General features: G+C 33.9%; 2 protein-coding genes across 2 annotated transcripts in view; both read right to left on the reverse strand.

The window, feature by feature from the left end:
• LOC137390981 (uncharacterized) overlaps positions 1-13502 on the reverse strand; it is a 31280-nt gene extending 17778 nt beyond the window's left edge. The window contains exons 1-10 of the mRNA XM_068077295.1: positions 13437-13502; positions 11495-11633; positions 11125-11391; positions 10548-10685; positions 8182-8311; positions 7718-7814; positions 6331-6457; positions 5637-5729; positions 4876-5021; positions 261-329 (exon numbers count right to left, since the gene is read on the reverse strand). Coding sequence (XP_067933396.1) covers positions 261-329; positions 4876-5021; positions 5637-5729; positions 6331-6457; positions 7718-7814; positions 8182-8311; positions 10548-10685; positions 11125-11391; positions 11495-11633; positions 13437-13502 — 1272 coding nt within the window. The remainder of the gene's footprint in view (positions 1-260; positions 330-4875; positions 5022-5636; positions 5730-6330; positions 6458-7717; positions 7815-8181; positions 8312-10547; positions 10686-11124; positions 11392-11494; positions 11634-13436) is intronic.
• Positions 13503-14681: 1179 nt separating this feature from the next.
• On the reverse strand, positions 14682-24507 carry LOC137390256 (peptidyl-prolyl cis-trans isomerase B-like). Its single transcript, XM_068076588.1, has 4 exons — positions 24288-24507; positions 16446-16653; positions 16168-16352; positions 14682-14926 (listed from the first exon to the last, which is right to left on the reverse strand). Exons 1-4 carry the CDS (start codon positions 24417-24419, stop codon positions 14783-14785), a joined length of 669 nt encoding a protein of 222 aa, XP_067932689.1. The 5' UTR covers positions 24420-24507; the 3' UTR covers positions 14682-14782.
• Positions 24508-25488: the final 981 nt, after the last annotated feature.

Below are 25488 nucleotides of genomic sequence, written 5' to 3' on the forward strand. Positions count from 1 at the left end.
TACACTGCATGCATATAACCATATCATTTACACCCAGTCCCCTGCATGTGTATAACCATATCATTTACATCCAGTACACTGCATGTGTATAACCATATCATTTACACCCAGTACACTGCATGCATATAACCATATCATTTGCAACCAGTACACTGCATGCATATGCCAGTAACAATATAGTTGCTAATTTGTGCTTTATAAATAGTAAGCAAATTTTCCTTTGGCTAACATTTTCCAAAGAATTATATGTGGTTGCGCACCTTTGCTTGTATCATCCGTACATTCACCTTGTGTGTCTCCCTTTGCACAGTTGCTATTAACTCTGGCACCTGCAGGTGGCATGTAAAACAAGATAAAAGGTGATTATGATGAGTTGCATCTGAACCAATGTTGTTTACTTAGTAAAGATGGTCTATTATGTATTGTATTTAGTAAAGGTGGTCTATTATGTATTGTACTTAGTAAAGGTGGTCTATTATGTATTGTATTTAGTAAAGGTGGTCTATTATGTATTGTACTTAGTAAAGGTGGTCTATTATGTATTGTACTTAGTAAAGGTGGTCTATTATGTATTGTACATAGTAAAGGTGGTCTATTATGTATTGTACTTAGTAAAGGTGGTCTATTATGTATTGTACATAGTAAAGGTGGTCTATTATGTATTGTACTTAGTAAAGGTGGTCTATTATGTATTGTACTTAGTAAAGGTGGTCTATTATGTATTGTACATAGTAAAGGTGGTCTATTATGTATTGTACTTAGTAAAGGTGGTCTATTATGTATTGTACATAGTAAAGGTGGTCTATTATGTATTGTACTTAGTAAAGGTGGTATATTATGTATTGTACTTAGTAAAGGTGGTCTATTATGTATTGTACATAGTAAAGGTGGTCTATTATGTATTGTACATAGTAAAGGTGGTCTATTATGTATTGTACTTAGTAAAGGTGGTCTATTATGTATTGTACATAGTAAAGGTGGTCTATTATGTATTGTACTTAGTAAAGGTGGTCTATTATGTATTGTACATAGTAAAGGTGGTCTATTATGTATTGTACTTAGTAAAGGTGGTATATTATGTATTGTACTTAGTAAAGGTGGTCTATTATGTATTGTACTTAGTAAAGGTGGTCTATTATGTATTGTACTTAGTAAAGGTGGTCTATTATGTATTGTACTTAGTAAAGGTGGTCTATTATGTATTGTACTTAGTAAAGATGGTCTATTATGTATTGTACATAGTAAAGGTGGTCTATTATGTATTGTACTTAGTAAAGGTGGTCTATTATGTATTGTACTTAGTAAAGGTGGTCTATTATGTATTGTACTTAGTAAAGGTGGTCTATTATGTATTGTACTTAGTAAAGATGGTCTATTATGTATTGTACTTAGCAAAGGTGGTCTATTATGTATTGTACTTAGTAAAGGTGGTCTATTATGTATTGTACTTAGTAAAGGTGGTCTATTATGTATTGTACTTAATAAAGGTGGTCTATTATGTATTGTACTTAGTAAAGATGGTCTATTATGTATTGTATTTAGTAAAGGTGGTCTATTATGTATTGTACTTAGTAAAGGTGGTCTATTATGTATTGTACATAGTAAAGGTGGTCTATTATGTATTGTACATAGTAAAGGTGGTCTATTATGTATTGTACATAGTAAAGGTGGTCTATTATGTATTGTACTTAGTAAAGATGGTCTATTATGTATTGTATTTAGTAAAGGTGGTCTATTATGTATTGTACTTAGTAAAGGTGGTCTATTATGTATTGTATTTAGTAAAGGTGGTCTATTATGTATTGTACATAGTAAAGGTGGTCTATTATGTATTGTATTTAGTAAAGGTGGTCTATTATGTATTGTACTTAGTAAAGGTGGTCTATTATGTATTGTATTTAGTAAAGGTGGTCTATTATGTATTGTACTTAATAAAGGTGGTCTATTATGTATTGTACTTAGTAAAGGTGGTCTATTATGTATTGTACATAGTAAAGGTGGTCTATTATGTATTGTACTTAGTAAAGGTGGTCTATTATGTATTGTACATAGTAAAGGTGGTCTATTATGTATTGTACTTAGTAAAGGTGGTCTATTATGTATTGTACATAGTAAAGGTGGTCTATTATGTATTGTACTTAGTAAAGATGGTCTATTATGTATTGTATTTAGTAAAGGTGGTCTATTATGTATTGTACATAGTAAAGGTGGTCTATTATGTATTGTACATAGTAAAGGTGGTCTATTATGTATTGTACTTAGTAAAGATGGTCTATTATGTATTGTATTTAGTAAAGGTGGTCTATTATGTATTGTACTTAGTAAAGGTGGTCTATTATGTATTGTATTTAGTAAAGGTGGTCTATTATGTATTGTACTTAGTAAAGGTGGTCTATTATGTATTGTACTTAGTAAAGGTGGTCTATTATGTATTGTACATAGTAAAGGTGGTCTATTATGTATTGTACTTAGTAAAGGTGGTCTATTATGTATTGTACATAGTAAAGGTGGTCTATTATGTATTGTACTTAGTAAAGGTGGTCTATTATGTATTGTACATAGTAAAGGTGGTCTATTATGTATTGTACTTAGTAAAGGTGGTATATTATGTATTGTACTTAGTAAAGGTGGTCTATTATGTATTGTACTTAGTAAAGATGGTCTATTATGTATTGTACTTAGTAAAGGTGGTATATTATGTATTGTACTTAGTAAAGGTGGTCTATTATGTATTGTACTTAGTAAAGATGGTCTATTATGTATTGTACTTAGCAAAGGTGGTCTATTATGTATTGTACTTAGTAAAGGTGGTCTATTATGTATTGTACTTAGTAAAGGTGGTCTATTATGTATTGTACTTAATAAAGGTGGTCTATTATGTATTGTACTTAGTAAAGATGGTCTATTATGTATTGTATTTAGTAAAGGTGGTCTATTATGTATTGTACTTAGTAAAGGTGGTCTATTATGTATTGTACATAGTAAAGGTGGTCTATTATGTATTGTACATAGTAAAGGTGGTCTATTATGTATTGTATTTAGTAAAGGTGGTCTATTATGTATTGTACTTAGTAAAGGTGGTCTATTATGTATTGTACTTAGTAAAGGTGGTCTATTATGTATTGTACTTAGTAAAGATGGTCTATTATGTATTGTACTTAGTAAAGGTGGTCTATTATGTATTGTACTTAATAAAGGTGGTCTATTATGTATTGTACTTAGTAAAGATGGTCTATTATGTATTGTATTTAGTAAAGGTGGTCTATTATGTATTGTACTTAGTAAAGGTGGTCTATTATGTATTGTACATAGTAAAGGTGGTCTATTATGTATTGTACATAGTAAAGGTGGTCTATTATGTATTGTATTTAGTAAAGGTGGTCTATTATGTATTGTACTTAGTAAAGGTGGTCTATTATGTATTGTACTTAGTAAAGGTGGTCTATTATGTATTGTATTTAGTAAAGGTGGTCTATTATGTATTGTACTTAGTAAAGGTGGTCTATTATGTATTGTACATAGTAAAGGTGGTCTATTATGTATTGTATTTAGTAAAGGTGGTCTATTATGTATTGTACTTAGTAAAGATGGTCTATTATGTATTGTACTTAGCAAAGGTGGTCTATTATGTATTGTACTTAGTAAAGGTGGTCTATTATGTATTGTACTTAGTAAAGGTGGTCTATTATGTATTGTACTTAATAAAGGTGGTCTATTATGTATTGTACTTAGTAAAGATGGTCTATTATGTATTGTATTTAGTAAAGGTGGTCTATTATGTATTGTACTTAGTAAAGGTGGTCTATTATGTATTGTACATAGTAAAGGTGGTCTATTATGTATTGTACTTAGTAAAGGTGGTCTATTATGTATTGTACTTAGTAAAGGTGGTCTATTATGTATTGTACTTAGTAAAGGTGGTCTATTATGTATTGTATTTAGTAAAGGTGGTCTATTATGTATTGTACTTAGTAAAGGTGGTCTATTATGTATTGTATTTAGTAAAGGTGGTCTATTATGTATTGTACTTAGTAAAGATGGTCTATTATGTATTGTACTTAGTAAAGGTGGTCTATTATGTATTGTACTTAGTAAAGATGGTCTATTATGTATTGTACTTAGTAAAGGTGGTCTATTATGTATTGTACTTAGTAAAGATGGTCTATTATGTATTGTACTTAGTAAAGGTGGTCTATTATGTATTGTACTTAGTAAAGATGGTCTATTATGTATTGTACTTAGTAAAGGTGGTCTATTATGTATTGTACTTAGTAAAGATGGTCTATTATGTATTGTACTTAGTAAAGGTGGTCTATTATGTATTGTACTTAGTAAAGGTGGTCTATTATGTATTGTACATAGTAAAGGTGGTCTATTATGTATTGTACATAGTAAAGGTGGTCTATTATGTATTGTATTTAGTAAAGGTGGTCTATTATGTATTGTACATAGTAAAGGTGGTCTATTATGTATTGTACTTAGTAAAGGTGGTCTATTATGTATTGTACTTAGTAAAGGTGGTCTATTATGTATTGTACTTAGTAAAGATGGTCTATTATGTATTGTATTTAGTAAAGATGGTCTATTATGTATTGTACTTAGTAAAGGTGGTCTATTATGTATTGTATTTAGTAAAGGTGGTCTATTATGTATTGTACTTAGTAAAGATGGTCTATTATGTATTGTACTTAGTAAAGGTGGTCTATTATGTATTGTACTTAGTAAAGGTGGTCTATTATGTATTGTACATAGTAAAGGTGGTCTATTATGTATTGTACTTAGTAAAGGTGGTCTATTATGTATTGTACATAGTAAAGGTGGTCTATTATGTATTGTACTTAATAAAGGTGGTCTATTGTGTGTTCTAAGACATACATTGTGGCAGTTTAGAATATCGTCATGGATCAGAAGAAGCAGGGTGGCTGTAAATGCTGATAAGAAGTGTAAATGGTAGCCAGCAACATCGAGTCCAATCACATACTGATCCCAGACATACATGAGAGAATCTTTATTAAGAAAGCCTGTAAACACAAACTGTAATAATTAAATGCTCAATTCTTGAATATACATAATATCATGCTCTTACATAGCACTACAGATGATTATTATTAGAAAAATTGAAACTATTTTTCAGAGAATAGCAAAATGATAAAGTATTCATTCTTATTGTAAATTATAGTACGCTGATAAGAGCCTAAAAATTGTGCATGTTTCAACATACACAGAGTTTTTATCAAGTTATGATACATATGCACAGTATATGCATTATGCATATTGTGCATGTTTCAACATACACGGAGTTTTTATCAAGTTATGATACATATGCACAGTATATGCATTATGGATATTGTGCGAGTAAACAAAAAAAGCAAAAAAGCATAAGAGATATAGTAGTGCCAATTGTTACACCATAGCCAATGAAAATACAGATAAATTAGAGAAAGGTTATTTGACTGAAAAAGCAGATTCGAAGATACGTGCCAACAGCAGCAATACTGAATTATGGATTTTCAGTGAGAAATAACTAACATTCTACATTACCAATAAACATATAAATACATTTGAAGAAAGATGTCCCGGTAAATAGTTGCAGCCAGGAAATATTTTCAAGAGATGGTTGTTAACCGGTTGCTTACCAACAAACAAGGAAAGAATGAGAGGAGAAATCACATCGAAGAGTACATCTGACAGCATCGTGAGCAATACTTCTTTATCAATGTTTGATGGGCCTGTGAGAAACTATGTCAGAAGTATATGTGTATTATATATATAGGTCAAAGTAAGACTTGAGCATTTGCTGATGTCCACCTGGTCAGCATGTTCACTAAAGACTCACATGTTAGCCTGTTTAGCCATGTAACACAGAATTAATAAATATCATAAGACCCACACCTACAGCAGTAATAGTAAAAGTAGTAGTAATAGCAGCAGTAGTAGTAGTGGTGGTAGTAGCAGTGTGTAGTAATAATAGTTGCAATAGCAGCTGTAGTAGCAATAGTATTAATAGCAGCAGTAGTAGTAACGACAGTGTGTAGTAATAGTAGTATTAGTAGTAGGATTAGTCTGTAGTAGTAGTAGTAGCAGTAGTAGCAGTAGTGTCTAATAGTAGCAGTAGTGTGTAGTAGTAGTAGCAGTTGTAGTAGCAGTAGTGTGTAGTAGTAGTAGTAGTGTGTAGTTATAGTAGTAGTAGTAGGAGTAATAGTAGCATGTGGCAATAAAAGTAATAACAGTAATTGAATACTAATAATAGTTGTAGAAGCGAACACCTTCTCACAGTTGAATAGCTGGTTATTGCTTTACATACTAAGAAAAATAAATCAACATACTCACGGTCTGCTTGGTCTGGAATAGTCAAATTGGCCATGTGATTGGACACTCCACCAAACTTGCCACCGTCATAATTGACTAGATGCTCAGCGACTTTGTCAGAGAAGGTCTTCCTGTCAGTTCTGTGTTCCTGTACAGTGTACATGGGCAGATATTGTTTAGCCATCTGCTTACAATAAGAAATTCGTTATAAAGATACTACCTAGATGTATATGATTGGGATATAAAAGCATCGTTTGCTTAGAAATGTTTTATTACCTGGATTGACATAAAAAATTTGAGTATTTTGCTTTAATATTATTGATGGCTATGCATTGAAGTAATTAACCTAGCGTGCCAAACTTTGTGTTGACTATAATAAACCATAAAGTAAGGTATCTTTACAGGTTCAGGTGGTATGCCTGAGAATATGCACTGAAGTAATGATAAGTTTAGTAGATTTTTTCTACCTATTAAATCTAGCCACAAAAATATTTGAGATGAAAGTGACTGCTCTAGGTAGCTCAAGTTAATGGTTTGCAGAGGGAGACAATTGCCTTTTCTGAATGCCCTCAATTTCTAGTAATAAACTCTGCAAACTGGTTGAACGCATGTAAAACATAGCTGCAATTTGTGACGAGAGAGAGAGAGAGAAAGAGAGAGACCAGAACAAGCAGTGCAAATGTGAATAATTGTCACTCAATTGAAGCAGTTTCATCTATCATTCGTTAAGCAATCGGAATGAGGAGTTGCCTTTAACCAAGTGGAGAAAACTACTAATGTAGCAAGGAATTATCGCGCAAGCAGTTCTTCCTTTGTAATTAATTAATTTACTTGCATCGTAGGTACGTACAATGTACACCTAGTGATATATTATATCATAGGTATGTACAATGTACATCTAGTGATATATTAAATCATAGGTCCATACAATGGACGCCTAGCGATATATTAAACCATAGGTATATACGGTGTACATCTAGTGATATATTAAATCATAGGTCCATACAATGTACGCCTAGTGATATATTAAACCATAGGTATATACGATGTACATCTAGTGATATATTAAATCATAGGTACGTACAATGTATGCCTAGTGATATATTAAATCATAGGTACGTATGATGTACATCTAGTGTTATATTAAATCATAGGTCCATACAATGTACGCCTAGTGATATATTAAACCATAGGTATATACGATGTACATCTAGTGATGTATTAAATCATAGGTCCATACAATGTACGCCTAGTGATATATTAAACCATAGGTATATACGATGTACATCTAGTGATGTATTAAATCATAGGTCCATACAATGTACGCCTAGTGATATATTAAACCAAACATACGCAAATTTTACAATCCAATCATAAAATATAAAAATATAAAAATACTGCCACTTACATTTTTGGTATCCGCCACGTACTTGGGCATGTCTCTCAAAAAGGTCAAGTACATCTCAACCAGAATAGCAACAACATTGTTGCTGGCAGGCTTCACACTAATAAATGAATAATTTACTGGGTATTAATGTGAACAATAGGTGTAAATAGATGTCTTGGAGAGCTAAAGTCCTGTTGATGGCCAGGTATATACAGTTCTTGATAACTATGTCTGCACCATTGCAATATTACCTGAAAACTATTACACTTTGTTTCCACTCAGAGGTTTGAGTTCAGATTATTCCTTTGGAAAATTTGCTAAAAACTCTGTCATAACCAGCCTCAGACGTACACAACTGCCCCAGATCTACACGGCACCCGTAGACCTACACAGTAGCGTAAGAATCACAGAAAAATGAACCTATTTGTGAAATAGACTAGGTCTAGGTATTTATAATGGAAGGGATGACAACTTCTACATCTTACGCGCTGATATAGCCAGAGAGCACGTGCAGCATCGGCAGCGTTAGCAGGTAGTAAACATGGTTCAGGTCTTCGCTGCCACGAGATTTGGCATGGACATAGGATAGGACAGCCTTCATGGCAAAAAAAGGACCTATAAAAAAGCAAAACCTACAGGGCAATGCAAAACAGTGAATACGCGTGACTGGCATGCTCAAGAATGAGTCTATCATGAAAGCATATAGAGTAATACGGAGAGAAATAACTTAATATACAAATGAGTACCAGTGAATCACCACCATGCCAGGAATGTGAATGCAGGAAAAGGGAAATAGTGAATAAACGCAGCAAAAACAAGCCAAGCTTACTACTGCAAATAATATCAGTACAACTACAACAACTTCAACAGGTATAATATACGTACAACTACAACAACTACAACAGGTATAATATACGTACAACAACTACAACAGGTATAATATACGTACAACTACAACAACTACAACAGGTATAATATACGTACAACTACAACAACTACAACAGGTATAATATACGTACAACAACTACAACAGGTATAATATACGTACAACTACAACAACTACAACAGGTATAATATACGTACAACTACAACAACTACAACAGGTATAATATACGTACAACTACAACAACTACAACAGGTATAATATACGTACAACTACAACAACTACAACAGGTATAATATACGTACAACTACAACAACTACAACAGGTATAATATACGTACATGTACATCTTTCATGTTATTAGCATTCAAACTGAATGAGTGAAGAAAGGATAACCAATGTTATGACTGCGAGTCAGCAGAACCGCACTTGTAAGTAAATGATCACATATCATTCAGTTAAGAATGAACAGCTGACAAGTGCGACGGCACCTCAGATAATATTTAATGAATAATTACCAATATATTGTATTTAGACAGAAACCAAATTGATTATGTTGTACATTACCTAGCCTTGGTCTCATAATTACACTACCATTTTAGCGCCTTGACTCAATGAGGGCATGCTGTTGCGGATAGTAAAGTATAAATCTATAGTACACACGATAAATGATGTTTGACACGATTTGCACATGTTTAATTCCTCTGAAAAGCAGTGCACATTTTATATTCAATTAGCTTGTAGATAGTAGTCGCTAAACTGGTGTAAGAGAACTAAACTAAACTAAACTAACCATAAGAGTAGTTGCTAAACTGGTGTAACCATAAGAGTAGTAGCTAAACTGGTGTAACCATAAGAGTAGTTGCTAAACTGGTGTAACCATAAGAGTAGTAGCTAAACTGGTGTAACTATAAGAGTAGTAGCTAAACTGGTGTAACTATAAGAGTAGTTGATTTACCTTAGCAGAGAGCATTAATACACTCTGACAAATGACAATTTTGTAGAAGTACCTCAGCTGGTTTGATAACCGAGCCTGATCTAAACGATATCACTAACACGAATTAACCATTAAACCAATTATAATGTGCCCAGGAGAGAACTTGACTTCAACTATTTCCTTCACAATTGTTTTTGTAACACATTATAGCAAACCAGTCAGAACTGAGCTCATAACAATTTATTGTATTTATAAGTAAACTACCTTTGACTCAATTAAAAATAAGTTTAAATCTAAATTCATAACATTGATTACAATGATGTCTTTTTTGCAAGCAATTATGTGTGTAGGACGGAGCTCACACAGCGTCTCAGGACATACTCCACAGAAAATAGCTGGCAGGCTGCATTTGTAGTTTAATCTAACTTGATGCTATCCTTGTATTACCGGTTCCTTAGGGTTGAGCTAGACTTATCAGAAGCTGCTATTTCACTGATGAGGAAGAATCATCAACTACACCTCTAATCTGACTGCTAAGAAGATCAATAAATTTAACCATAGAAATAATCCAGTGACGAGGCGCTCTCAAAGTTTACACCAGTGTTACTCAGCCCTTAGCAGCTCTTTTACCATCTGATCAAGTTAAGACTACAAACTTGAAATTATAATGATAAAACAAATGTAGTTAGTGTACAAGTGAGTGAGAGGATGTACATATGTAAGAAGTGTACTAGTGAGTATGAGGATGTACACATATAGTTAGTGTACTAGTGAGTATGAGGATGTACATATGTAAGTAGTGTACTAGTGAGTATGAGGATGTACACATATAGTTAGTGTACTAGTGAGTACGAGGATGTACACATGTAGGTAGTGTAGTAGTGAGTATGAGGATGTACACATGTAGGTAGCGTACTAGTGAGTCTGAGGATGTACACATGTAGATGGTTTCCTAGTAGAAGAAGATGTATACATGTAATAGTGTACTGTGATGGTTAGCTAGTGATGGTGTTCGCAATAGCCTCGACTCACCAACTGATGGAGGAGCAATTGTTGGAAACGTATTCTGTATTTTAAGAATATTTTCACATGTTTCAGTTATTAGCTTGTCTTGCCTTGATACAGCCATCTGAGGATCTTTCATTAATTTTTCTAAATACTCTCGACGAGCTAAAATATATATAAAAATATATTATACATGCATATATATTAAATAATGCACAAAATATTGAATAGAAAATTTGTAAAGAAGTAACAAGAATATTATAGTTACATAATAAGATAACACAATTTTAGCTCAATTTCAACGCTAGCATAAGTGTTGACAGGAATGTTGCTAGCAAAATTGTACATAGCTAACAATAGGGTGGAACATCATACCCATAACGTAACATAAAAACAGCAAATAAGATATTTTTTATATAATTGTTATGTACACACATATAACTAATAGATATATACTTTTATATGTACACCTACATGTATACTGCCACTAAAAACATACTATGTGTACTACTTGATGTGTCTATATATATACATGTACTTATATAATTATATACAGTGGATATGCCGACTGTAATTTAAATGCAAAAGCCTAATAGACAATTACCATTTATGTCAGACATGAACATGGTCCAAGCAGCACTCCTTAGTTTAACAGGAAGTGGAATATTGAGGCACATATGCAGCTTGTTTTTCATTTCTGGCCAGTGTCGAAGGATATTTACAGCTCCATCTTTCAAATGATCTATCAGCAACTCGCTTTTTGTACTCTCCACAGCTGTGCTATCTACTAGCAACCTTTTAGCAATGGTATTGTTTACTTGCTGGTCCAATATAAGTGAAATTTTATCATACAATTCGTCATAACTTTGACCTAAAGAAAGAATTAGTCCTTGATATATATGAATCAGGATTGCCAAGGTCAACGAAATACAGAAATTAAACAAAACCTTATTGTTACTAAAATCAAAAACTACCATTTTGAATAGTTTTGGAGACACGATCAACAAACAAAAGACGTTCCCGTGGCTGTAAATCTAAAAAGCTGTGAACATGATTTTCTACAAGATGATGATCTAAGGCCCCTTGAAGTTGTTCTACGAAACTCTTCCATTCCTGCAAAAGAAAAACAATTAATATGAGAGTCTTCTAACATAAATAGCAAGTTTGAACTTGAGCAACCTTAAGAGTCGAGCTGATGTAATAGTCTTGAGAATAAAGCTGACTATAAAATATTTTTGAAGATTTTTAGAAATTACAATTACAGCAGTAAGATGAATAGTTGAGGTGAACCAAATATATAATAATAGCAATAATAAAAAATACAATGCAGATTTATTTATGCGCAGCAATAAAAATAGGCAAACACCAATACAGTGATTGTACTCAAGCTATTCCAAAATGTACAGTCTAATGCAAAGTATGAATTTATAAATTGTAAAAACAACAATATCATAACAAAAAACTTGCACAAAATACGTTTAAGCTCCACACTTATAAGTATGTGTTTTAACAAACCATAAAAAATTTGAATGAAAGCAGTTCAGCTTAAATGAGAACATCGGTCAACAGACTAAGTTAGACCTACCAGCTCTAGGTAGCTTTAGTAGTACATGAATCGTAAGAAGTTGAAATTAACAGACCAGTGTTGCCATCACTTAAAATTACCAACATTTATGTTTCAAACTTTAATTATATAGAACCTTCAAAGTCTGTCTTTAAAAACTAAGACACATTTCGATGATGAGCATTCTAATGCAAAAATGTTCCTGTTAAATTGGTTTTATTTTCTAATGTAGGAAAATTGGAACAAACTAGGGAAAATTTTGCTTATACTAAATGTGTAAAGCAAAAACAGTGCCAAAAGTCAAGTAAGAGCATGGTAACAAAATAAGGTGGAATTATTTGACTGTAGCGCCAGTTTTACAGCCATAATTAAAGGAAAGCAATGGTGTGAACTGTACCATCATTGTAAACTTTGAATATTTATATTACAAAAAAATGAATGTTTGTAAATAGCTATATCGTGTTCCTAAAATGGATTATGTAATCTTACTATACTGAATATCCTAAAATTAGGAATTATCCACTTTTTGAACTTGCTGTAGACAGTTATAGTTCATGCTGAACTACACAACAAAAATACTAATAACTTTTTTTTCATTTACTCATAGCTATGAAAAAAAGTACTAATTTACTACTGATCAACAAAAATAAAATATTGGCATCACAAACAACTTTACATAACCCAAGATGCCACCAGATAACGCGCGAATAAGATAGGAAAAGGTAGAAACAGAAATAATGATGGATAGGGTATGACATTTATCCCAGCTAACTAAAAATTCTGGCCATTTGAGTTAGTGTTTTGAGGCAGTTGTATGATTAAGCAGATTTTTAGCTAGATGCCTGACTGCAACATTCAAGCTGGAGCATTGCATCGCTCAAAAGATAACAGATTAACTATATATTGACAATAACCAACTACAGCAAAGTTATTAAAAACTATTTGAATTATTTATAAAAAAGACACGCTAGCAAATCATTTTCCCACCTTATATTGAATATTGCACTATTTTAATTTTTTGTTTCGTGCTTTTGTCATTGCTTTAAAAATTCGGTTTGTTGTGCTCTGGAAAGATAAAATGTCTGTTGTTTTTTGTCACTGGTTTTAAGATCTGTTATTTTTTTATTATACTGATATATGAAAAATATTGTTTATATACATTTGGTAACTATAATGCACTCATTGTTTAACTACAGGTTTGGCTAACTTTTGAATGACTATGGATCAACAAACTAGTAATACAATTCGCTTTAAAAATAGAAACGACGAAATTGCTCATCGAATGTCAAAGATATTAAAAAATTAGTAAATAATTAGCTTTATTTAATAATAGAAACATAATCGTGACATACTCTAGAGCTTCCAACAGCATTTTTTGTTTCAAGAAGCCAGTTGTCATATGTGCCATGGTCGTCCATCTTGTTTATTAGTAACCTAAGGTAATTAGGCAATTGCTCCAAGGAGAAGTCCGCAGGTATAATAAACTTAGATATAAAGGTTTGTTTCGTCTATGGAGAAATCCGATGCAGCACCCCATAGAACTATCACTAGGAATTTGATGTAGCGCATAGTAGTTTTATAAAAATGTTAGTCGGTAGAATGGAGACATGACTGCAAAGTATCGATACCCAAGGCTACGAAAACAAAAGCCAACAAAACACCAACTAATCTAGCCTGTCTTGATAAACTGTTGTTTTTGCGGAGTTGTCACTCCCGGCGAACAAAACAACTGTTGTCAGCAGAACAACTCCTGAGCAGGGCATAGAAAAGTATAGACAATTGTGTAAACATCGTGTTTTATAAAGACCTCACTTCTGGTGGCGGCGTGCGTTCAGAAAGTTTGCATACACTTGCATTGAGCTGAATTTTTTTTACAAGCTTAGAACTAGTGCTAAAAATAAATATTGTCTGGAAGACTTTTATATTAGTCTAAACTAGCAAAGAAGTCTAAATTCTAATAATAATTAAAATATTAATTATTATTTAAAAACGAATTTTACCAATTATATTATATATAATTGTGGAGTTGTTTTTTTAAACATATAGGAAAAAACTCCTAATATATAGTCACAAACAAAGCAAAGAATGGATAAGTAGAATTGTGGTGGTTAAGTAACCCTAGCGACTTTTAAAAATGGGATTTTCGAGGGTGAAAGTTAGTGTCTCTGTAGTTTTATCAAGTGGAGGCGTGGCGTTTCCGCCGCCACAGCTATGACGTCATATCCTAAACTCTTAGTCCCAACTCAGGTTTACTCGAGAACAACTGTTGTTTTGCTCCCTTCGCTCGCCAGGGGATAAGTCCGCAAAAACAACAGTTTGCCAAGACAGGTTACAACGAATAAGACCAATGTTACTTGTGGTGTCCCCAAGGTATAAAAGAGCTAGTCGTTGAACGAGTGGCAGTTCAACGTCCTTATTCTTCATTATTGTTAATCAAACATTACTATACGTTCCACATAATGTGAAGCCAACATCGCAACAATTAAAACTGCGGTAATGGGCAGTCAAGCACAAAAAATGGGTTTCGGTGTGCTTTAATTTACTGTACTTGGAAGAAATTGAAGTGTGCATTAATCCTGACTTACAATGAGACAACATTTTTGGTTAAGAATGTATTTTCATATTAGCTACAGGTGAGTAAATACAAAGAATTGCAACATATCACTAGATCATGCTATCTACAAGAATAAATGGCTGTTTAATCCTCCTCTGAACCAGCTGCCTCCTTCGCAACGGGATAGGGTTCCGGTACATCAACTATACCACAGTCTGCTATGACAACATCTTGTGCAGGTCTATCCTGAGCACCCGTTTTGGTGTTTTCTATTCGCCTTACGACTTTCTACAAAAGAACAATTACAAAATAATGGACGCGATTCAATACATGTAAGTTAAGTTGTATGGCAATATTTACACGGTTTCTTACAAACTTGTACGTCACACGGTGGTGTTTATGAGTCGGGAATACTGTAACTGTAAGCCATGCTGACAAATAATAAAAATATTGCATAATGAGGAGTGTAACAAATTCCATGTCATTAACGTTTTTAGCATGTTGAAAAGTTATCAGCTTGCATTCCCACTTTACTATTGGCTTGTACAGTTTACATCCTTGGAACTACACTAATCCAATAAAGATTATAATTGTTCATCTTACCCTTGCCTTGATTAATATCTTTGAAAAGATTGATCGTAACGTGGTAGTTAAAGAACCGCAACAAAAATGAAAAACAAGCTCATTTAATGTACAACCAGTCATACCCCATTATACGAGCTTAATCCATTTTGGGACTGAACTCGCAAGTTAATTTACTCGCATCTCAAGACACTATTCTTATACGAAATCACGAAGTACAAATTAATCCATTACAATACTATGAAAAAACCGCCTAAACGGGATATTACGATAGAAAAACGTGTTTTTAATTGTTTTAATTCAGTACCTACAGTACCTATTTAATAGTTATGATCTGCAATAAAATGCAACATCACTATGCACACTACTGTATGTAGTGTTTATCTTTGAGACAGACTTTGTAGATAATGGCTGTTATCTCCGAGAGACTTAAGAGCAACCCATTCGCTAACAAAACTTTTGTGACCCTACATAATAGAAACTATGAATTTAACTTCAATAAATTTAGCTTACTGAACACACTTGAAGATAAGTTTTAACCTTTTACTAAACTTACTTTAATTTTGTCGTTGTATTTTTTAGTATCATTCTGTTTCTGGTTAAGCGGTTTTTGCCTCGTGTTCACTATAACTTTTAGCCAACCTTTTACAAACTGATTAGAAAAGAAAGACCAAATGATGCTGTTCTTGAACGCTGTCTCTCGCATACTTGGCTATATAGTGTAGTGGCCATGGAGAACCGACTCGTATGCCTGTATCTCAAGACTCGTATGCCCGTATCTCAAGACTCGTATGCCCGTATCTGAAAGACGATTCATATTTTGAGGAAAAAATTTGGTAGAAAGTCAGCTTGTATTTCAAGTTTCTCGTGTGTTGGAGCACTCGTATGTAGAGGTATGACTGTACATATCACAAGACGCCCGTGTTAAATCCAATGCAACCACTTACCATTCCTTTAACAATCTTTCCAAAGACAACATGGCGACCATCCAGCCATGGAGTTTTGACAGTGGTGATGAAAAATTGGGACCCATTAGTGTCTTTTCCTGCATTTGCCATTGACAGCCATCCTGCACCGTAATGACTAAGCTTGAAGTTTTCATCCTTGAATTTGTCGCCGTATATGCTTTTACCTAAAAAAATACATGGACTTGTAGCACATTTTGCGGAGCAAATCGTTTTCCATTCACATATAGCAAAACTATACCTTGGCTACAGTAACGAACCTCCAGTGCCGTCGCCACGAGTGAAATCACCACCTTGTATCATGAAGTCTTTTATGACACGATGAAACTTGCTTCCTTTGTATCCATAGCCTTTCTCACCAGTTGCTAGAGCTACAAAATTGTCCACGGTCTTTGGAACAGTGCCACCGAACAGGCCAATCTCTATTCGGCCCATCTCTTTTCCACCAATAGTGACATCAAAAAATACCTGAAATCATAAGAGCATAAAAATTATAAAAGCATATTCTCAGTCACATGAAATCTAAAAGCAAAGTTAATATTGGTTTGTGCATTTACACAAACTAAGCTAGACGATCGTTGCACTGTTAGATATTAAACTCTTCAGACAAATCATCTACTAGTTCTTCTAAATAAAAGGCTATAATAGTAGCATACTATTAATTAGTGATAGTGCCAGAGCATTTCAGATTAGACGCTAGTTTTGACATCAACCTTTTAAGAAAATTGAACCTTTAGTTTACTCAAGAACTTAGTCATTTGACGGAATAAAAATTAAAGCTTTCTGGCATCTGTATTATATTTGAGATAACCTAATAATCTCAGACCTAAACGGTACAACACCATGTATTGAGCTGACCACTTCAATATATGGCATTGAACAGTCTGCTTGAAGTCTCGCGCCACTCTCCACAAAAACTACTATAATGATGATGAAAGCATGCAAGAAACCATATAGCTGAGCTCTTTTGGGAAGCCTAAGAGTAGAAATTTGACAACACCTAAAACAATGGTGCATTTCTACCGCATTTGGAGTGAGTCTCAAGAGTAGACAGACTTAACATAACTAACACTGCTGACAGATGCAACAAAAGGGGCTGGTAACGCTAATTGATGAAGGCTTCCCAATTGCAAAGACGCATTGTAAGCCACTACTTGGGTATTGAAGAGAGTGTTGAAAACTTAAGTATCTGGTTAAACTGGTCTGTATAAAAAAGTGTTTGTCACGTCATACATGAAAAATATAAAAAATTGATGCAATAGTGAACAAATTTAACTTCAAATGTAAACTTTGACATATTCTCTTATTTTATAATAACACTAATCTATATACCAGAGTTTCTGTTGGCATCATTAAGTTTCAATAAAGGAATATTTAACAATGTCCTATTCATTAAACTTGGGTGTCACGTCATAGATATGTATAACATGACACCTCTAGTTCAATGAGTGGGAGAATCCCTCTCCCAGAAACAGCCTGAAGCCAACTTGGATTTGCATGCTATTTCAATTGCTGAGAGGATAACTCTTAGGAGCCTCTCACTCCAAAGGCTTCTGCACTAGTGGAGACTGCATGAACAGAATGAACTCGGCTGCTAATCTGGGACTAGGCCACTGGAAGTTAGTGACCTTCATCCAACCAATGTGTGATGAATTTACAGGGTTGGCAAGCGTCCAAACTGGTAGCTTGATACCAAAACCTAAAAACCATTTCTTTAAGGTATGATTCGGCCGAATACGAAGATTAACTTTTCTTAGACAACCAATTCTTAATACTCTAATCCGTTTGTTCAGTTCACCGGTCTCGACTACTTGGCATTATCTTCATGTGTTTTCGTTTTTCAATTATTTTCTAATTGTTGTATTGTGCTTACTGTCATGTTTCACACATATAAATTTTGCTTTTTATTCAATATTTAATATATGTAAATAAACAAATATTATCTTGTAGTCTGGTCTTTCCATTCAATATTTAGTAAATAAACCAATCATAAAGGTTATGCGCTTTCTTAGCCTGTGTACTGTTAAAGAGCCATAAAGAAGCTCTATGATAGCTAATGGTATAAGTGTATTGTTATTTTTTGCTTAAGCATTAGTCAACTTGTCAGAAAATAAGTTTTTTTAGTTTTTCCCACTTTTGGACAAAAATGAGTTTTTCCCGGGGCGGTAAAAACCGTCGGTAATAACCGGCATGGGAAATACTATGCCAACCATGTCGGATGAAACCTGATATCGCTGATAGAGTGAGAAGCAGAACTAGATGTACTTAAAAGTAAAGTATAGTAAATGGTATAAGCTTAAAAGTTGCAAATCAACTTGCTAATAGGACTTCCTTTATAGACATTCTTTTATAAACAAAAAAGCATATACATGTATTTAGAAAAGTGCGTGCGTGCGCACGCACACACACACATACATATATATATCTACAAATGAAATATTTGGACTTGCTTAATGCATGGGACGTACATATTTTGGCAGACTTGATATTTAATGCACCCAAATACTGTTGGCTTTCTATTGGTCTAACATTTATTGCAATAACTCTAAGAATAGGAAGTTATGCGGAAGTGCAGAAGGCATAAATTGAGTAACATAGTAACTGTAGTTTTAAATCTTTAATAGGATTTTGTGAAAGTTCTGTGAATAAATTCTGAGCATTATTGACTAAAAAGAAGTTCCAACGAATGGCACTGGTATCTAATTCAGTATCTGAAGCAACAAATCTAAAAGAGGTCAATGTAGGGACACCTAAAATACTAATGATGAAACATGTTTAAATATTGATTGGAATTTTACAGCAGACGTCCAGAGAATATCTTCGATATTTTAATTGAGCTATATATATAATACTTCAGACCAAAAAGTAACTTGATGCTCTAGTGTAAAACAAAGTATCATAAAAAGGATACATGCTAAAATAAAACAATTGTATGCTTGTCACTAACCAATTACTAACCAGCGCGACTAATATGTCTAGTAACAATACATCATGTAACGAAGTAGTACACTTCATTTTGTAAATTGAACTTCATGTACCCCTCACTCGTGCCACTCATAGATATTCAGATTATTCACAAATGCATCAGAACAATTCTGACAGTGTATCTTGCTAAAGACATACATCAAAATCCAATTTTTGCGTGTACACAGTTTTACCTCCGATCAGGACGCATAATATTTGTCCGGTAACTGGTCTTTTGGGCGACAGTCACTAGGGCGACAGACACTTAGGCGACACTTTCGGTTCGAAAGGCGACAACTTCAGACGCAAAGGCGACACGGCAGACAAACTGGCGACAATTCTAGACTAAAAGGCGACAAATTGGTTTGCTGTTTGGTTGAAGGCAAGGTAATGTACTGACAAACTATGAGATGCTGTCGTTGTGTGCAATGCTTACGTATATTTTTGAAACGTAGCCTTGACAGTGTTAATGATTTTTTTACAGAATTTTTTATAAATCGAAATTGCAACATGTATTTTTAAATGCCATTGGTGGGATTGAGATTTCTCTGATTATGCTAGCCCAGACAGTTAACAAAATAATAAGGTTTTTTTTCTAAACATGCATCTAGCTTATTCAATTAAAACATCAAAACTTGCTTTTGTATCAGCATGTTTGTTCAAAACTGTTCGAAAAGTCACATTCTCGGCTGGATTGTCGACAATCTTGTCTCTGATTATTGAAACTTTAGAGTTATCTTGTCTCGGATTGTTGAAACTTTAGAGTTATCTTACCTCAAGAAAAAATAGAATTATGGTTTCGATCGTCGAAATTAACAGTAACTGGGAGAAGAGTTTGCTCTTTGTGTGAGATGAAAAGACAATTCCCTATTATTGTGTTTTCTCATTTACTTGTGGAAATAATGATTTCCTTATCCTTGTTTCTTTACAATTATAATAATTATTCAATGTCATTATAATTAGAGATGCCCCGATTCTAAATTCACCAGCCGATTCAGATACCGATCCGATATACCGATCCTAATTGAAAAATAATCCGATTCAGATCTTTTGTGTTGCATAGATAGTAGCTCATTTTATTATGCAAATACAAACATAATGCAAAGAAAACATGAATATTATTGTATTTATTTGTTTGCATTTATGGAAAAAAATATATACATATTCACATACTGACATACCGTGCATGTAGTAACAAAACAGTCCATGTTTCTTGTAATTTGTAAATAAAGGTAATTACTGTTAGTGGTACAGTTCTATCTGTAATAACGAAGTCCCTCTTCTATTGTTGGATGAACTGCTGTGTCTGTACAAGTTTAGAGCAAATCAATGTTTCTTTTAAAAACCGTTAGTGATTCAATTATCTCAGTAAGACGTCTCTTTTCTTCCATCATTATCAATGTAGCCGAGCGTACTGAAGGGGGATTCCCTTGCAACAGATGTTGGAGGACAGGCTACATACCGATACGCCACTGGGGTTACCGTTTTTTGTACAATACAAACGATTCATTGTATCGTCAGGATCAAGAGAGTGATGGATAACTTTATGCGTCGACTGTTTAAATTACTTTCGTAATGCTAGTAAATAGAAATATTACACTGCGTTCTTGTTTCCCACTTTTGTTATCTTGTTCGTGATTGCTTGCAATAAATCTATCGCTGTAATTGGGAAATACAACACTTTTTGTTTACGTTCTGGCTAAAAAGTTTCCTTCGCTGTGTTGATCAGGCTATAGACATGAAATAAATTGTGTGGCAGGCCTGAAATTCATTAAGTAAAAGTAAGAAGCTTACAGCTGATGATTTTTTATTAGTATAGCAGGCTAAAATACAGTTTTCTGCTAAATGGTTGATCTGTAAAAAGTATCGGAAGGTTCAGATTTTTTGAGAAAAGATCGGCCGATACCGATTCAGATACTTGACACTCATATCGGCACCGATACCGATACCAAAATCGGGGCAACTCTAATTATAATGCAGACTCAATAGGCTAAATTGCGGTTCACACTGATCTATATTTGTTGAGATTTTATTTGAGTATGAAGAATGAAGGCTTTTTCTGACATAGGTGTCTAAGATATATCCATATTTTACTAACTTCTGCAGCTTGTTGCAAGAAAACTAAATAGCATCACAGAAAGCTTATGGAGAAATGATCCATTCCAAAGCATAGAAATCAACCGGTCCTGATGCCATGTTACCCTAGAGTCACTTGGGATATTTGACCGAATTACCCTTGTCACAGATCCCGATGGCACACACAACCTGTAGTTTGAGACAATGAGGAGTGATCAACACCTCAAAGACCTTTGTGATATATACCCAGTTGCAGGTTAATGCTGCCATGTGCCACATCATGGCATCTTTTTTATACACGACTGTTTTAACAAAGGACAGACTTCAGAAAAGATGGGAAGATATTACATAGGCAGCCATCGCCTTGAACTTTAATATCAACAATATTAAATAGTGGTGTAGGGAATTTCCTGCAATTATTTTTGTGTATGATTGGAAGTGCAAGTGCATTCGAGCACCTGCGAGTCACTGTGTACAATTATACTCCTGTAATTCGAATTATCTTTTCCTGTAAGTTTTAGAATTAGTAGAAAGTAATATTCAGTTGCCAGTTTATAACCGTGAACCTGATCTCGTCATTCTAGATAGGAAAGAGAAGTTCTATCGCTAGATGGGTTTATCTACATAGTATCAATCAGAATAAAGTCATTGTAAAAAAAATTAATGCTGCAAACTATTGATATACGTATTTTCAAAAGTTATATATGATAAAAATCAGCTTTAATATTTGTATAAATGTACCAAAAAGCAAATTTATTAAAATGTATAAAGCTAAACTCATATGTATGTATTTATTTTCATACTGCAATCAGAACAAGAATATACATTAATTTGAGATCTACTACTGAGGGTCCTAATTAGAGTTGCCCCGATTTCAATATCGGAATCGGTATCGGTGCCGATATGGGTGTTAAGTATCTGAATCGGTATCGGCCGATATTTTCTTAAAAATCGGAAACTTCAGATACTTTTTGCAGATCAACTATTTAGCGGAAAACCGTATTTTAGCCTGCTGCACTAATCAAAAATCATCAGCTGCAAGTTCCTTACTTTCACCTAATGAATTCCAAGCCTGTCACACAATCTATTTCATGTCTATAGCCTGATAAACGTCAATACAGCCGAGGAATCTTTTGGCTTTAGACAGGACGTAATCAACAAGTGCAGTATTTCCCAATTACAGCGATATGATTTATTGCAGCCAATCACGAACAAGAGACCTATGATGGAAACAAGAATGCGTGCGTGCGGTGTAACATTTCTATGTACTAGCATTACGAAAGTAATTTGAGCAGTCAATGCATAAAGTTATTTACGTATCTCTCTTGATCCTGATGATATGATGTATCGTTTGCATCGCATAAAATAACCTGAGTGGCTTATCGGTATTTAGCCTGTCCTCCATCATCTGTTGCAAGTGAATCCTTCTTCAGTACGACTGGCTACATCGCTAGTGATGGAAGATAAGGACGTCTCACTGAGATAATTGAATCACTAACGGTAATTTAGATATACGTTTATTTGCTCTAAACTTGTACCGGTGCATCAGTTCGTTCAGCAGTAGAAGACAGACTTCATTATCACAGAGAAAGATGTACCGCTAACAGTAATTACCATTATTAATAGCAGATTACAAGAAACATGGACTGTTTTGTTACTAGATGCACGGTATGTCAGTATGTGAATTTAATATACATGTATATCTTTTTCCATAAATACAAACAAATAAATGCATCAATATTTATATTTTCTTTGCATTAAGTTTATATTTGCATAATAAAATTAATGATTATCTATGCAACACAAAAGATCTGAATCGGTATCTGAATCGGATTATTTTTTTATAAGAATCGGTATATCGGATCGGTATCTGAATCGGCTGGTGAAGTTAAAAGGGCATCTCTAGTCCTAATACATGATACATGAGCCAAAGGTGGTATAATGACTCATCAACAGCGGTATGCTAGTGACTCAAGAATGCATCGCTTCAAAGGGGTTGAAAAAGTTGGTACATCTATGATGTCATAAATTAGGCGGTAAGGAATCTCAGACTTTTGCCACACTGATAAGCAACTTGCCAGTTTTTCCAAGCATTCAAGAAAGAAAGTGAAAAAGAAAATAGTGACTGGCTAAATGACGTCTGAGCGTGTTGACAGACTCTAAAGTTAAATTTGTGGAAAAAGATGAACAGAAGAATAGTTGGGCGATTAAAGACAGATTAATCTGAGCAGTTTTTTTAAATAATAACTATCTCAATTAAATAAATATTTGGTACATTCATTAATACAATATGAAATTCTACTGTGTGTAAAAGAATAATGTAATCAGATTAATGAGGATATAAGCCGGTAATAGATGCTAAGGAAATAAGGTGGAGCAATGCGTAAAAAATATACTAATGCAAGATTTCCGATCTGGGCATTAATAAATTTGGTGTTTTGTTAGTTTTCACTACTAATTCACAACAACATAACAAGCCATAACAGGACTTAATATTTTGAATTAATCCTGTCCTCAGAATTGTCGCCTCAATGTCCAGAACTGTCGCCTGTTTGTCCGCTGTGTCGCCTTTCCGTCTGAAGTTGTCGCCTTTCAAACCAAAAGTGTCGCCTAAGTGTCTGTCGCCCTATTGACTGTCGCCCAACCGTCCATAATTCATTTGTCCAAGTGTATAAACGCCAAAATGTTATTGTCACGGATGGCTTTTAATTTTAAACACACGTTATTTACAACTACGTATTACGTACGTAGGTAAAATATTTCTTGCTGCAACAGTATTTATGGACAAAGCCAAATAAGAACGGAAACGAACTGTGTATTGCTTCAGCATGCAACAATCAAAGAGCAGCTTACAGAGGTGAAGGTAGGCGAAAATAAAAATTACTCGTAGCTTACCAACACGACTAGCAATATAATGCGTCACCGTGTTTCTACAACAGCACGCCGTTGGCTATAGAGATAAGAGTCATGTTAACATGACGAAAATAACTCACCTTTCTAATATAAATATTTTTCAAAATGCTGCATTTTCATATACCCTTAGTAGTGGTAAAACTGCATACCTTATGAGTGACTTTTGGTCCAGATGCTTCTACCACAGTTTTCTTACTTCCAGCAAAAAATATTATTGCTACCAGTAGCAATATGGCTAGTGTACCCCGCATTATGCTTTTCCTCGACAATGTGATTGACATGTAATGTCAGTTCTCAGCTTTCTTTGCGCCGCACTCTTTCAATAGCATGAACGTGCGACCGCCAGAACGCGAGTAGAAATGTGCGCCGTGGATAATGATGATTGGCTTACATTCAAAACCGGATATAAACGCAAATCATTAGTAGTACTTGTACACGTATTTCGGGAAAAAGATTTACGGACACGATTTTTTTAAATTGCATGTTTCCGGTATAAAACTAACAAGTGAGACGAATCAAATCTGGGCAAATGGGTAATGCATAATTTCAGAGTTGTCTGCTTTATTGTACAATTTGCGTACATCGTACATTACATTATCATGTATGATTTACCTAAGTTATTAACTAGAGTTGTCTACCGAATACTCGGAATTAATAAAAATCTACAGCAAAATATTACCGTAATCTCAATGAGCTTGTGAGTGCTTTTATCCATCTCCAATCTTAATCAACCTGTATATCAAAGTCAAGATAAAGATCTACATATTCATTCAAGCTATATATCAAAGTCAAGCTAACTAACGATTTACAGATTTATAGGCTGTAAGTTTTTTGTTGTAGATGGCTATTGGCATGGTTTCAACAATAGGCAGACAACTCTATATGGGCTTTATATAATTTGCATTTCTTATCAACAGATGTTTCCACTAGATTTATGGGTATCATTGGCATTGCTCGCCTTACCAGCCCAGTGAACTTTAGCTTTAAAACTTATTGACTATCTAATAAGAGATCACAATAGTTGTTTACATCACCAAGAGCAGAAAAATGGTCAAAACTGTTGTATACATTTGACTAAAATCTTGCAACCTACATTGCTTTGTTTGAAAAGTGGTTAGATTGGCCTCGAGCCTAGATTAGCTTTAGCTATTGCGCTAGTAGGTCCCAACACTCAACATATCTTGATTTGTGTTGTATTTATATGTGTTATTTGTTAATATGGACAAAAAGCAAACTATAAATCTTAACTACAGTATGCTTGACTGCAAAATTTATTTGTGATTTAGAAAATAAATGATCTATGCATAGAAAATGAGCCAAATGCTCGGATGCTGATACAATGTCTAATAG

The sequence above is a fragment of the Watersipora subatra genome, chromosome 3 (genome assembly GCF_963576615.1).
Source record: "Watersipora subatra chromosome 3, tzWatSuba1.1, whole genome shotgun sequence".
In the NCBI taxonomy this organism is placed as follows: Eukaryota; Metazoa; Bryozoa; class Gymnolaemata; order Cheilostomatida; family Watersiporidae; genus Watersipora; species Watersipora subatra.